This window comes from Syngnathus leptorhynchus, chromosome 14 (genome assembly GCF_054491065.1).
Source record: "Syngnathus leptorhynchus isolate UIUO chromosome 14, UIUO_Slep, whole genome shotgun sequence".
In the NCBI taxonomy this organism is placed as follows: domain Eukaryota; kingdom Metazoa; phylum Chordata; class Actinopteri; order Syngnathiformes; family Syngnathidae; genus Syngnathus; species Syngnathus leptorhynchus.
This window is the reverse complement of record NC_141208.1, coordinates 3,913,105-3,928,542: the sequence shown is the minus strand read 5'-3', so window position 1 is coordinate 3,928,542 and position 15,438 is coordinate 3,913,105. Positions and strand designations below refer to the sequence as shown.

Below are 15,438 nucleotides of genomic sequence, written 5' to 3'. Positions count from 1 at the left end.
GATAATAAGATGGGGAATGAACCTGAGGCAAGTAGCCCTGCTTCCGGCAAATTATGGAAGCTTTTACAGCCTACAGAGCGAGACGAGTTAAAAAATATTCAAATGGTGTTTTCCCCCTTCAATATGTCATATATATATATATATATATATATATATATATATATATATATATATATATATATATATATATACAAAAAATTGCATTGAAACACATTCATAAAACGAAAAATGTTTTGGTCGATATATATATATATATACACACACACACACACACGTTTCCCCCCTTTTTTGTTTGAGTATCGATGTCAAGTCATCGGGTCAATCGAATTACTTCTCAAACCGATTTGACCTGGTTGCGAGAACAGTGAGGTCAGAGAATGTAGGGCGCTACAATATTTATCAAGATGGACTGCAGGAATTTTTCTAATGGGCTCATGCATTTTTCAATGCGACTTTTACCAAAATACGCACAGCTCCCTGGAAAAAGCAGTAGCCTGAAGATACCTAAAAGCTTTCCCAGGTTAATTGTTTCAGAAAAAGGTTTCATGAATGGATGATGAATCATACTAGCCGGGCTGCGAGGGGTATTGTTCTCGACCTGCCCTCTCTCAAGTGAGACCCTGTGCTGCTTTTGCACAATTCTGTTTGTGCGGCTAATACGAGCGCCCCCCCCCAAAAAAATTCATTTGCAAAACTGGTACTTGATCTCCGTTTCAACGGCGCAATCAGGTGCCTGCCGAGGGGATTGGGGCCGGTTCCGTCTTTCTCATTCAGATACAGAAGCATCCTCAGCACTTCTGCTTTAACACACTCTGAGTATTGCGTGTTAATTTACGACTCACTTATTGTCACCTATGCGAGGCAATTTGAACTCTTGTAATTGCTTGTGAAATGTCTGCCTACCTTTCAAGCTGGAAATCATACAGTCGAGTCCAACTTTAATTAATTGCCCATTTGAGAAAATGTGTGGAAGTGAGCCATTCTTAATTGGGCCCAACGATAACCTACAGAATAATTTTCTTGGTCTTACAGTTTCTTTGCCCATAATTTGGGTACCTGACTGAATAAAGATCCACATTTTTTAAGTGGCTGACCGACTACACTGAAAAATTCAGAATTGCAGTGTTGGAAGTACAGACAGCACATATATACCATCCTCAATTTTTTTGCTGGTGCGTCTTATAGTCAAGAAATTACGGTAAATTACAATCACTGCTATTATTTCAAGACCTTAAAATAGTCATGATTAACTTCATTTCCACATGCAACTAGCACACGACTTTCTCGTTGTACCACATCTTGCACTGACCTTCAATGTGGCACTCATTTGGGCGTAATGTATGTGGCATCTTTTGGCCCCCAAGCAGTGTTGTATGTGTGGAAGGATGGGGATGGTGGGGGGGGGGGGCTAACACACATACCATGTACAATAATTCCCCTGATGCCCTCCAGGAATTAGAGCAAACCACATAGTGAAGTGAATGTCTTAGTGAAAACAAGCCTACAGTACACTTCTTGAGAAGCTCAATAAGGTGCAGTTCCAAACATGACATGCTACATCAATTAGTCTTGTTTTGTCTCTTTTGCTGTTTGTTTCCCGGGCCGACCTGATTACGTAAAAATGTAGAGGATTAGCGCATGTACATTAAGAGGATTAAATACTCATACAAGAGACTGATTTACAAGTAAGTAAACAAATGCTACTCGATGCTACAAAAAACATATTTAGCATTTGTTTGTAAAACAAAACGGGAATTAAAAAAAAAAAGGAAAATAAATTAAAATACATGGCTGGTTACAGTTGACAAAAAAGAAAAACAGTGTGCCTAATTTGACACATGGAGGAGCCTTGGGTTATGTTCCGGGGTTGCTTTGCCGCATCCGGAGCAGGGTGTCTTAAATTTTTGCGGATTACAGTGAAATTCCAAGACTATCAAGGCCTTGTGGTGCGGAATGTGCAAAAAAAAAAAAAGCTTGGTCACAGCTGCACATCAGGTTCTCCAACAAGGACCCAAAGAGGTTCAGAAATCCTTTGATTATGAAACTAATCCTGCCTCGATAAGCCATCGGAGCTCGCGGGAGCAGCGCAATAGTTTTGATTTTTGTGTGGTGTCTGGTACAAATCTCGTCTTCTGTTCCGAAAGTCGTCTCTCAAGTTGTTATATAAATTCAAAAAAAATGGCATCCTTTCCTATGTAAACACTCGAAACCAGGTAAGCCCCGCCCCCAAAAGGACGCCACATTGTTTACAAACTCCAAAGAAGTCTTTAAGGTCAACAGCTTTAAAGTCACGTTGACCTGCAGTGACCTTTGAGGAACGCAATCATCCGGACCTTGTAATCATTTGGGGGCAAATTGACCGATTACAATCAGAATTTATGTTGTGTCACTGACGATTGTGGTGATTGTAAAGCTTGTGAAGGGTGCCTGAAGAATTCCGTATATTTTAAACTCTTATTATTGGAGAAACAGCGGGGGGCACAGCAGATATAGACAATCGCAGAGGCGTAGCCAAAGATTTTCACGTGGACTCGACGGCGGCTACTCTAGGATTCCAAGCATATCGCCGCCCGCCAGGAGGTCTGCAGCACAACATTGACATACTACCTCATAAAAATAAACCCAACGGCAAAGGTAATCAGTCAACTGCACCCACATCTGTAATAATGCAAGGCACCCTATACACTTCTTGTTTTACGATACATCAACCTTTTGTTTTCGTAGCAGGAAGTGATATTGAAGCATTAGCATAAGTGCTAACAATGCTATTCAGATTGACAGATCTTAAAACTTTTAAGGGCGTCCGCAAACTTTATTTACAATTTAAAAAAGAAATACCAGGTATGTTGATTTGATGGAGTTTTTTTTTCCCATCAAAGCTTTTTAATCCGATTTATCGTTTCGATTTTGGAATTCCTCAATCATACTTTCCCAGACTAATGTATCGGAAGAGACGACCAATTGTCTGGCCACCTGGTTCAGCAGATCAATGTTAATGATGACATCAATGACCTGACGCAAAAGATCCCAGATGCCATTGTCACCATCGATGAAAGGACCTCAGAGCAAACAAAGCAAAAAAATTGAGAACTGAGCTCCATTTAATGTATTTTGAATAAAAAGAGGAAAAACACCCATATTTACTCTTAATTTTTTCCTGACTATTTTATAATTATTCTTTTGTCATCATTTTGTTTTTTACAATTTAGAAACATTACCACTTCAAGTCATGTATGTGACATGCTTTCATCAAAATGTTCCAATTATCAATAATTACTGCACAATTTATTCATCATATTCCTGCCAAGATAAAATTGGCACAATTGAGGGGCCAAGCTTTTGTCATACAGTGAGCCAGGCTTCATCTTGTCACCTTGAATAGATAGATGGAAAGATGGATGAATAGATTGCATTTTAGGGGTGTGAAATGACCAACTTAATGCAATCGATGTGATATAAATAGTCAGCAAGCTATATTAAAGAACCAAGTGACGTCATCACCGCTAAGAACATCTATAAGAGGAGGTCTCCAAGTTGGCATAGAGTTCCACACACCCTGGCCTTCTTCAGATGTAAAGGTTGAGGGGGGCGGGAGAAGCAGCGAGAGGTCACAGTAAGTCAAGAAAACAAGCTCTTTTCCTGAGCCAAACACAGCCGCTGCACACCAGCGAAACTCAACATAGCATAAATGACTCAACAAGCAGCTGAAAAATGTTCGCAATGACACAGCCGAGCATCAAGAAACACCGATAAGAGCGGCATCGCCGTTAGCGTGACGTCAGCAACGTTCCCAGAGGAATCCTCAAAGATCAAATATGTGCTTGGCAAAATGACATTTTTATCTGAAGGCTTTTTTTCCCGTCAATTACAGGTTGCCTCTGTGAGACGGCATCTTGGCTGAGCCTGCTAAAATTCAAGTCAACAAGCTGACTGACGACTGATGAAAGCCGGGCCACTCTCGTTCAACCTGGCAAGCTGTGTCAGGTATTTTTTTTTCAAGTTCTTTTTTTGTACATGTAGTCATTGATTGTATCCTATGAATTTATTTATTTATTTATTTATTTATTTATTTATTTATTTATTTATTTATTTATTTATATTTATATTATATATATATTTATATATTTATATCTATATAATATGAAAAGAACCCTGCTGGTGGCTCCAGAAGCTTGACTAACGTGTGTTCCACCACATAATCTCAGCGACAACATGCATGTGATGTACACTAAACGACGGCTATAAATCTTCTGGCATGGATAATAAATACAGTGTAAATATGTCAAGTGAATTGGCAGGAGTGAAAGCCAGAAAGATATGAAAGGCAGATTGGAAAGAAAGGTCCAATTTGGACCTGGCGCGGCTCCGTTGTCCTAATGAGGCAACTGCAGGAGAGCGACTCATCAGAGAAACATTTTGGAACGCCCGTGTAAATGTGAACTGAATCTTTGATTATGTGCACTGTGGGCGACCTGGCCAATTTGCATGCGAGGAAAAAAAAATCTGAAAGTTAAGTAAGAAAAGAAAATCACCTCACTTTTACAAACAATTGTTTGAATAAATTGAGTTATTTTTTAATTAATCGATGAATAGGATAAACTTTTTTTCAGATTCTAACTTTTCTGTAGTAAAATTTATATGAATAATTTTTTGGGGGCATAAAATCTAGCTTTTTCTTGGAAAATATATTCCTGAATGTTCCTCCTCTTGTTTTATTTCCATGAAATATTTTTTTAGCATAATCCCATTTTATAATTGAAAAAAATTAGTCACGCAATGTTTTTTTTCTCCTAATATTTTGACTTTTATCATCGTGATATTTTTGTGAAATTCCCAGTTGTCTCACATTTGAATATTGTGCCCATAAAACTTTTTCTCCACATTTGATCAAAACAAAGCATCCTCCGTGTTGTTTTACCCGCCTGAGCATCTGCCAGAGCACATTTTAATTGTTTCCCTGCCGCCATGTCTTTGCATATTAATGTTTATCCAAGTACAAGTCGAGCTCGACTCCGATTCGAAAAATGCTTGAGCGCTGCGTCACATCGCACAATAATCTCGTCCACTAAAGCGTTGTGTGTGCAGCACAACACAAAACTTTCAATGTGCCGGTCATGAGGTTTCCCCAAAGCGCTGCTTCCGCTTACTTAATTAATTGGCTAAATAAGTGAGGACAGTTGTTAGCCTGAAGTGGTTTTTTTTTTTTTTAATTTGCCAGCACTCAGTGTTCGCGCTGAAAACATTTGTTGACCACCATTGTAATTTCCCCTGGGTTCCTTCTTCATAAATATGACTATAGTCTGAGCTTTCTTTGGTGGTCAGCAAAGTTTCAGATACGGACAAAAGAATTCAGAGTGGAAGACGACATCCATTTGCCATTTATAACAGGGAATTTGGTGACATGTCCAAGTATTCAGCACATTGAGAAAAACAACATTAGTGGAGGCTTGGAATATTTGGAAGGCATTGAAATTTTGGGGAAGCTTTGTGTTCTTTCTACTAACACAGCCGCAGACTTTCCACTCTTTGCTTTGGCATCCGATGTGTCCATGCGGCTTTTTTTTTTTTTTTGGTTTTATTTTTGTCAGTCATGGCTCGGAAAAAGAAAATACTCCCGAAGGAAGCCTGAGCAAACAGTCCGGGCTACACGCAGGTACACATCAGTGACGCCGGCTTTAATTGTGTTGGGGGCGATGTCGACCCCGATAGCCCGGATCGCTGGGAAGAGGCGCTGATCTTTCGAAAGCCAGGCAAACTGCCCGCTGAATGCACAGCAGCCTCGGCCAAGGCACACAGAAGCAAGTCTGCGCCGCGGTGGCAGGCAGGCCATCTGCCATATGGACCGTTTCAGGGCCAGTTCTGAGTCTTTATGTTGGACTAGAATACATCTTTGCATATCTCGGCCCATTCACGCCTGAGAAAAGTTTGCAATCAAAGCCCACCGATGCAGGAATAAACAGACTTTGATGTATGAATGGACTAACAATTCGACATAACCAGAAGTGAAAACCACAGGCGGCCATCTTGCGTTGCCACTCGCTAAAAGTGCCTAACTAGAATACATTGATTTCTCTGTGGCGTGAGTGCTACTCATGGATTAGTCTGCCTCATGTTATCTGAACAATGAAATGAAAGTAAAGCGTATGGAAAAATAAAAAAGCTGAAAATTTTAATCTTCTCAGTGAGAACGGAAGTTGTCAATAACCGTAGCAACATAAGATTGATGGACTGGTGGAGCTAAAATGAAGGCCGCCGGGGCACTGATGCCCCCAGGTGCCAGGCCAGATAATTGAGTTTGGGGTATTTTATGATTTTTCCAAGAATTATTTTCTGCATTTCCCCTTTTCCCTCTTAAAAAAATTAGAGTGCACGTTTATCTGTGTTTTCTGAAGAATTTCTTGGGTTTGTATTTGTTTTTTTGGTTTGCTGGTCAGAAAATGTGGGTAGCTCAGATGTGGCTCCAGACTTCCATTTTAACATTGTGTATCATGTTTGGATTTTTACAATCATGTAAACTGCACTACTGGAAGCCTTTTCTGATGAGTTGCAGTCAAGTGAGGTGTGTCAAGTGAAAGCAGCTTTGACAGGTGACATCAAAGTTACTTCAACCTATCAAGTCAAGTTTATTTAAATAGCCCTAAATCACAAGCATTCTCAAAGGACTTCACATATACAAAACAAATTGACATGTCTTGGCATAATATAAGAAGGAAAGAAAAAAAACCCCAAAGAGTTCTTACCAGGCAGAAAGTGCAGAGCAGTGAGAGGAAAAGCAAATCCAAACTGTGGAGCAGCGCAGTGGAGCCCATCACTGACCTGCTGCAGTCACTTCTTGCACCGAGTCCTTGCAGGCCTCTCCCAAATGATGCTGATGATGCTCGGATTTGAATGATTCAAACTACGCTTCAAATAGGAGTGTGTGGTGTTTTTTTCTTTTTTTTTTATTCCATCTGGCCTCTGTCGCTGCTTATACCCCGCATGTAATCCAGCAGGTCTTTTAATTTCCTATCATCTGAACGTTTATAGGCTCAGCAGTGCTCACTTTATCCCCCCCCCCACCCACCACCACCACTTTTTTTTTTTTGCATGTGTGTCTTTTAAACACCCCTTCCCTCCCTTTCTCGTGAAATTACATCCACATGTCAGCACTATTTATGTCGCTCTGCCTTCTGCGGTGGGAAGTTCAAATGAAGTCTTTGTAGGGGAGAAGAGAAAAACCAACGTTGTATTTTTAGGTCTTTTTTAGAAAAAAAATTCCCCTCAGACTTGGAGCCATGACGCTTTATTCCAGCCACGTCTTCCAAAAGAAACGTGCAGTCAAATTAACAATCAAATAATAATAATAGTCCCAGGCCAGGTTGTTGGGGCGGCCGTGGGAGGGGGTGTCACTCAAGGTTGTCACCATCCCCGATGCTGGCGTGGTTCCCCATGACTAAAAAAACAGCAATAATTTTCTTCTCAATAGTTACCGCATCAATTTGCGAGGCGTCATCGCGTCTTCCATGTGCGGCGGAATGGATGACAATCCTCGCGAAAGAAAAATCTCAACTTTAAAAAAAAAAAAAAAACAACGTGAAGAAAAGAAAAGATAAAGAACGATCAGAAACGATCAAACGTAAGAAACGCGCACCAAAGAAAAGTAAGTTTCTCGCTCCAGATGTGTCAAGACAGGCTCGCTCGCTTGCAAGTCTCGTGAGTGAGTGACTATGTGGGCATGGAAAAGAGGAGGGAGGGAGAGAGAGAGGGAGGGAGGGAGGGAGGGAGGGAGGGAGAGGAGACAGGTAGCAGCCGCTCATTGGCTTCCGCTCTCTAACGTCGGAGTAAAAACCACGACTCGCGACGAGACATATTTTCTCAACCCCTCAAACAAACTGTACATTCAACACATCGCGCGCGCAGCCTTGGCCAAACCGCTTCGCAAAACCCCGCCCCGCCCCCAACCCTGCAGCTTTTTCTCAAAGGGCGCATCTTGTAACTCTGAATTACAGAGACAGAATGCAGAAGCCGTCTTTAACTCTCTCTTGATTAGGAATATTGACTTCACGATTCATGCATTTGCTGAGGAATTAACCCCGAGAGATTAACCCCGAATAATTGCCGTTTTTTTGCTTGAATTCAGGTCAACTTTTTTTTTTTTTTACATGTAAAGTGTGCACAATGTTGGACCCGCTCAAAATATCTAATTAGTGACTGGACTCAACTCGAAATCTTGTGAGCAACACCATTTTTTTTCAACAATTTTATACAAAGTGTACAGTGTGAGAATAATGATCAAAATATATGTATAAATATGCCATGCAACCTTGATTTTGGGGAATGTTTATTCAGTAGTTATATGTTCATGTATTATACATGTATGTATAACACTTGTGGACAAGGATGGGGTAAAAATTGCCCCTGGCATTTTTGGCCATCTCATTATAATTAGCTAACCACAACTGACTGGACTAATGTCTGGAGCTGTTCCATCTTATTTAGTTCATTTTTATTGATTAAGCTCTGTTCAGTATTTTTTATTTATTTATGATAATCACAAAAGGCACAAAAAAAGTGCTGAAGTTAGCTTCAGGCGCACTTCTAGCAAAATAAACAATAAGAGCATAATTTTAAGATAAATAAACCCAACTAAATTTGCCTTTAGGCTGAATATAATTTTACAATAAAATATTAACTCACCTCAAAACACTGCAATATTTATTTTTGAAGATAGGTGTAGTTAGAAAGGGGTGTATGCGCCGTTGTGGGTGTAAACACAGCCAACTTGCTTCCAGGTTAATGGAAGAGGCTCTTGTTATTGCCTTTAAATTTAGCACAGGAAACGTGCATGGACAAATTCTAGCCCACAAAGCAGAAATTCGATCTTACTACCTAAAAAAACATGACCAGAGTCTGCCTACTCCTCTGTCTTTCTTAAGAATGCACAGAGGTGCTAATACACTCCTTTGTCTCCTTCCATAATGATTTCTGTAACACTCATCTCTTTGATCCCTCAGAATCCAACGACGCGTCTGCTGACATGCGAAGGCTTAAAAAGAAATAATACATCGTCGTACCAGTTCTACAGGTCGTTCATTAGTTCCCTTGTGTGTTTCAAGATCCATTTTCAAGATTCGAAAGCATCAATTTATAAAACCCTTTGTGGTCTTGGCTCCTGAGGGCATTCATGCAGGACACCTTTGATAGTATTAAAAGGAGGCTCGAGTCAAGAGAGTAGGTGGGCTGTTGCCACTAGGTGGCAGTGCTGAGTTTCATTGCCCCAAAGCGTATTTCCGTCAGCTTTCATGTCTGCGAGTGAAAGCTAGTTGAAAATAGCTTTTGGGCGGACGATGACGCAAACTGCGGACAGGGCCTGAGATGTTATTCCATATCCAACCGCCTGGTAATTTACCACCCATGTGGTGCCACCACACTTAAGTAGGCACAATAGCGACGCCATTAAAGTGTCATCCGTCATCATGTTACATTCAGCGTATGACATTCCACTGGGACATTGAAGCGCTGCAGGAAACGAGCTAAATGGGCAATCGCAGTGGTCGGATTTGTTAACTGAGACCACGTTGGGTTTCATAACATGCTTTTTTCCTCACCTTCTACTCAGATGGCTGATTTTCCCCTAGCGATGTTGTAGGCGCCGTTATCCATATTTGCAAGGGAAAAGCTACGACTTATGAAAAGCCTCTTTAAGATTGAATGAGGCTAATCTAAATCACTACTTCATGACTGTTCATTAATTAGTCGACTGGAGATTGACTGGAGTGTCTGTATATATTTTTTAATTCTCATCAGCAGTAGTGTAGAATTAACCAGTAGTGCAGCAATTATGGTAAAACGGCAATGAGGTAAATAATGTACGGAGTTGTCAAGTAGTCCGTTTCCCTCTAGCTACCATCTCGCTATGTCCTTTTTCTTTCCCAAGAAAACAAATGGATGTCTGCACCTTGCTTCGTTTGCTCTGAATTGATTGAAGTTATAAGCTAGCGTAGCACGGCCAATTCGTTTTTATTCCATGAGGAATTAAACAGCAAAAGAGCATCGCAACGATTCAGTCAGACGTTCATTTTACGAGCAATCCATTCATGGTTGAACTTTTTTTTTTTTTTTTTTTCCCCTCCCCTGCTCATCTCATCAAAGCCTTCATCCGGCAGCGACGTCCTCCGTAATGAACGTAGCCTACACATTCCCATTACGGAAAGGTTATTCCGAGGATGACGTGACGGAGCGACAATATGATGGCTGTCATGAACAAAAAGTCACAACGTGACCTTTCATTCTCTTGTTGATTTTCCGCAGAGAAGATTGCATTCCTCCCCGCAGTGTCTTCAAGGATAACTCAGAATGTAGGAGAATATAAAAAAATGTCCATAACAAATCCCACATCATCATTGTAGAGTTGACCAGACTGAATTTCATTTTCTGCTTGCAGATTTGCAGAATTTCATTAGGCCAAAAGCAAAAAAAAAATAAAAATTAATGGGCACTAATCCAAAAGCAATTTAAACCCAGCGACACTTGTCAAGACCACTCGGCAATTAGAGCTCTTGCGTCACAGCCAGGCTGCCACTGATTGATTCAAGCCGATGAAAGTCAGAGGAATCACCGTGTGGATGATGAACAAACGCAATATGTCGTTTACTGAGTTTTATTGAGAAGAAAGCTTCAGTTTCTGCTTCCAGAAAGTCCAAAGGAGGGCAGTGTGGCTCAGGTGCACGCTATCTCAGAGGCTCAGTGACACTCACCCTGCTTTCAGGCAAACAATAACACCATCTTGTTACTGTGGCTTTACTCAGCTCAGGAACTTTTGACCTTTCCAGGAAATATTTGTTGTTGTTGTTTTTTTTTAGGAGAGGAGTTGTTTTCTGACACTGCCTTGTTTTTCCAGGAAAATGTATTTTTATAGAGAAGTATTTAAGAATTAAGAATCACTTCTTAAACAAGGAGTAGTTAAAAATATATACATTCATTCTTTTGTTTAAAAAAAAAAATAAAAAATCACAGTTGCGTATAAATATTTCAAAAATGTCAAATATTCTTCTATCCCTTCAATTATCAAAGTGCACAGACATATATTATTAATTTACTGGTAGCATAGTCAGAATTAATCGAGTAATCGACAACTATTTTAAGAATCAAGTAAGCCATTTTATGGTCACATAAAATTGTCTAAATTCCCTAATGTCACCCTCTCAACAGCACTTATTTATTAATATTTGTTGTCATTGATGACAGATGATGTTTTGTGTCAGAACAATCTCACGAGTTACAGGTTTCCCCGTGTTTGTACTTTTTCCCTGAAATGCACTTTTCAATACCCCAAAACATTTTTTGTTCCGTTTCTTCACATGGCCTTGTAGCAGGGAACAAATTGTTTCTTTATCAACACGATACATAACACTTTGAGTGGCACATTTCAAACTGCTCCGAGGGAATTGCGTAACAGCCACTACTGAGTGAACAGCTGCGTCCAAGGTCGTACAAACAATCGCCTTTGTTGCGACTTTCCACACGACGTGCCAGTCGTACGGCCATGCTGGCTCCAGAATAGCAGAGTGTCTTGGATGCTCTGAAAGCTTGAAAGGATGCAGTTGCTCATGTGGCGAAACGGCGGTGTGTCAGTGACAAGCACCCGGTGGGCAGCGCGGGACACTTGCGTTGTGACATATGTTGTCGATGAGTCAACTTTCTCATGAGCTATTTGAAGATAATGATGAGCCACAATAGCACTCGGGTAGAGGAGCGACCTCCGTTAAGACTGACTGATACTTTTTTACTCAACTTTACAACTTGAATAGAATTGTTAGATCAGGCAACAACCAAAACTGTTCAATGTGTACAAACAAATAAAGATGCCAGCAGATCTGTGATTTAATATTCTGCTAATTATCATTTTATGAATACGCTGTCCTTTCGGCTTTGTCCACAGGGAATTAGAAACAGTATTTTGGTGACATCCTAATGCATATTTCATGGGTGTTCCTCCGTGGAGTTAAAATTTGGGTTTAATGCACAGCAATGTGCTACAAAAAAAACAAAAAAAAACAAGGCAGGAACCAATAGGAGCACCAAAATGATTTGACAGACACTTTTTTTTTTTACAGTTCCAATATTACTCATTTTTATATGCTGTGCTATATTGTAGATTGCGTTTATTTTTCAATCGAAAACACATCACAAACGTTTTTTTTTTTTTTGCTGTTTTGTGTGTGATAACGGATTTGGCATGTCCATTGATTTCAGTGGCCAAGCATGATTTGGAATAAATAAGACTGAACGTGTGTTGCATTCATCTTTAGTGATAATCATCGACAAAGCAAAAGTGTCTGCTTTCTGTTACAAACCTAAAAAAAAAAAAACTCCACCCATCCACAAACGGCTTTTTTTTCTTTTCTAAGAAATATATTATTGATTCTGTGAGTAGATGCAATTTGAAATTCTTTTTTTTTTTTTTACCGGCAAGGTACAAAGAATGGGCGGGGGCAGTGTGGGAGTAGCTTGAATTGTATTAGATTCCATCAAATGTGCTTTTCTAACATCCTGATGGTGTCAACGCCCACTTGGATGTTTGTCCTAAATAGAATCTCAAAGCCATATCCTTTTATAGAGCTGCCACCGTTGTTGGCAGCCCCATCAGGCATGTAAGGGGTGGAGAAGGCACCTGGGGCCACCAGATAAAGAGACCTAATAGGCCAGCACAAGTCACTTCTCGCTGGAGCCATCTGCCTCATCACCATTTGACAGGATCTCGCCATGGCCCCAAAGAAGAAGGACGAGCCCGCACCTGCGGCTGCACCCAAACCGCCACCAGAACCCGAGCGCCCTAAGACCCCAGTGTTCAACTCCTCATCTATCACGGTAAAACAAACAAACAAACAAACAACAACAAAAAAAACACTCTCACAACATCTGTAATTTGAAAGGGATTGGAAATGGAATGTGAATGCTGACTGATTTCATCAACATTAAAATGCCCAACAATTAAATGAATTAAGGACTGTTACGATGAAGAATTGTGCTATATTGTACATAATTGATCAAAAACATAATATGCATAAAAAAAAAAAAAGGGTTTGCGATATCAAGACGTTGGGGTATTTAACAGAATTGGAGTGAGAGAAATGTGTATAAAACAAAGTAGGAGCAACTGGGAAAACCCAAGTAAGTTTGGGAGGAGAAACAGTGACATCTAGTGAACAATACACGGTAGTGCAGGCTTATTAGTGGAGACAGTGACAGCCATATTAAATTATTAAATTTGATTTAAATTTAAATCTGTATTATTAAATGGTGTAGTCTGTCGTAAACCCACACGATCTCTGAGAATAGCCGACCACCCACATAATATTCATATGAAACGTGTGTGTACGTGGAGTCGTGATATCTTCCGGATTTTGCTTTGTAAGAATGTAAAGAACCTTTTAAAGGGCAGATTTTTGAAGACAAAGGGGAAAAAAAAGGCAAATCCCCATCTGTTTGGCTAAATGACAATTCATATTTGTATTTTTTTAATCCCTTATGATGCTGCCAGAGCGCTGTTTCCGATTTAAGAAACATTGAAATGAGACATTGCGACTGTGATGTATTTTTAATTTGGGATTATTTACATTTATTGACAGAATAAAAATAGACGTGAATACGAATAAAATAGATTCTCAATGCAAGTTTTGCTAATGTCTTGTGACGGTTCGATTTGTATTAGTAGCACGCATGAGCTCCTGCTCTTCGTGTGACCACCCCCGACTTTGCGGCGTTGACACACTGCACGGCCTAAAATTAAATAGACAGTCGCTGATAGAGGCGCCAAGGTCAGCGACAATGTACGCCGATGACAACGGGGCTGCAACTCGATCTGATAACCGCGCTGCTATTGTTGTTCCGTTTCTTTCAACCTTTTTAATCTGATACGTGGCCTTTTTTTGTCTCTCCAGCTGGAATTCACCCCCGAGCAAATCGAAGGTACGCTTTTAAGGCCTTCATCGTGCACGCTATTTGTTGAAGGGCGAAGGGTGCACTGACTAATGTGTGAAAAAAAAACATTGAGACAACAGCTGATCATCAGTCCTTTCCTGCTAAGTGATGCAATTCGAGTGCCTCGTGGTCAGCTGTAAAGAAGTGTGCAAAGAGAAGGCAAAAGAGCAAGGAGGGAGGACATTTAAAAAAAAAAGATTTAAAAAAAAAAAACCTTGTTTCACTTGATAACCTGCGTTTGGGCTGTGGCTTATGCTAGCAAGGCTACTTTAGAGCGCCTCATTGTCACAGGTCACAATGACTCAACGGGATATATTTGACGTTATTAAAAGTGGCTGCTTTTTATATTTTTTTGCTCTAACAGACTTCAAAGACGCATTCCAACTGTTCGATAGGACTCCCAACAGCGAGATGAAGATCACCTACGACCAGTGTGGCGATCTGATCCGAGCTTTGGGACAGAATCCCACCAACGCAGAGATTATGTATGTGCTCGGGAAACCCAAAACTGAAGGTGTGTCAAGTTTGCTTCTTTACACTTTAGCGAGAATTTTTTCTGGGGTCCCTCATGAACCAGGAAGTAAAACATAAAACATTGCTGGGGAGTGAGTGAATGAATGAGTGAATCCATCTGTGTTTGAGTGTTAGCATGCCTAACCAAACGTCATCTGCCGCAGACATGCAGTCCAAGATGCTGGACTTTGAGCAGTTCCTGCCAATCCACCAACACATCTGCAAGGCCAAAGACCGGGGCACCTTTGAGGACTTTGTGGAGGGTTTGAGGGTGTTTGACAAAGAGGGCAACGGCACCGTAATGGGTGCTGAGTTGAGACACGTGCTGGCTACGCTAGGTAAATATCATTCAAGTACAGTTACCCCTCCCTCCTTCCCCTCAATTGCGCGTTCATGGTCCCACTAAGTCGTGGTATAGTTTACAACAATAATACGTATTATAGCACCTGCTTATTTTGGGTGTAATTCCACTGTCGGCCACTAGATGGTGGTCGAACTGGATTTCTTTTTTTACTGTGAACAGATGGATCTGTACGCTCTCTTCCTCAAGATATTAAACATGTTTATTTTAAAAGTGTATTTAAAGACTTTAAAAAATAACAGTCTGATCCAATGATGTCATGATAAGCTGACAATTTGGGAATCTTCTAGGTGAGAAGATGCGTGAGGATGAGGTGGAGCAGCTGATGCAGAACCAAGAGGATGCCAACGGATGCATCAATTATGAGGCTTTTGTCAAATACCTCATGGCCTCTTGAACGAAACATGATTTTGGAGTCCCCTGTGGGCTGCCTTATTGTGCGTTATCATGACAACAGTTCGTATTGGTTTTCCTCCCTCATTTCACTGGAACTAGAACATCTTAAGAGGCAATATCAGTCTCTGTAGTACCAGATAATTGCACTGTTCATAATGGAAAGCAAGAAAGAGAAGAAATACAGAACATTTAAAAAAAAAGGTTTG

At 40.5% G+C, this 15,438-nt stretch overlaps 2 protein-coding genes across 2 annotated transcripts in view; one reads left to right on the top strand and one right to left on the bottom strand.

Annotated features, from left to right (window-relative positions):
• pth1r (parathyroid hormone 1 receptor) overlaps window positions 1-6,868 on the bottom strand; it is a 22,485-nt gene extending 15,617 nt beyond the window's left edge. Inside the window, exon 1 of the mRNA XM_085929774.1 lies at window positions 6,741-6,868. Coding sequence (XP_085785900.1) covers window positions 6,741-6,809 — 69 coding nt within the window. The 5' untranslated portion in view covers window positions 6,810-6,868. The remainder of the gene's footprint in view (window positions 1-6,740) is intronic.
• myl13 (myosin, light chain 13) overlaps window positions 1-15,438 on the top strand; it is a 20,345-nt gene extending 4,907 nt beyond the window's left edge. Inside the window, exons 3-8 of the mRNA XM_085929775.1 lie at window positions 3,872-3,984; window positions 12,599-12,849; window positions 13,923-13,950; window positions 14,327-14,476; window positions 14,640-14,813; window positions 15,127-15,438. Coding sequence (XP_085785901.1) covers window positions 12,745-12,849; window positions 13,923-13,950; window positions 14,327-14,476; window positions 14,640-14,813; window positions 15,127-15,233 — 564 coding nt within the window. The 5' untranslated portion in view covers window positions 3,872-3,984; window positions 12,599-12,744 and the 3' untranslated portion in view covers window positions 15,234-15,438. The remainder of the gene's footprint in view (window positions 1-3,871; window positions 3,985-12,598; window positions 12,850-13,922; window positions 13,951-14,326; window positions 14,477-14,639; window positions 14,814-15,126) is intronic.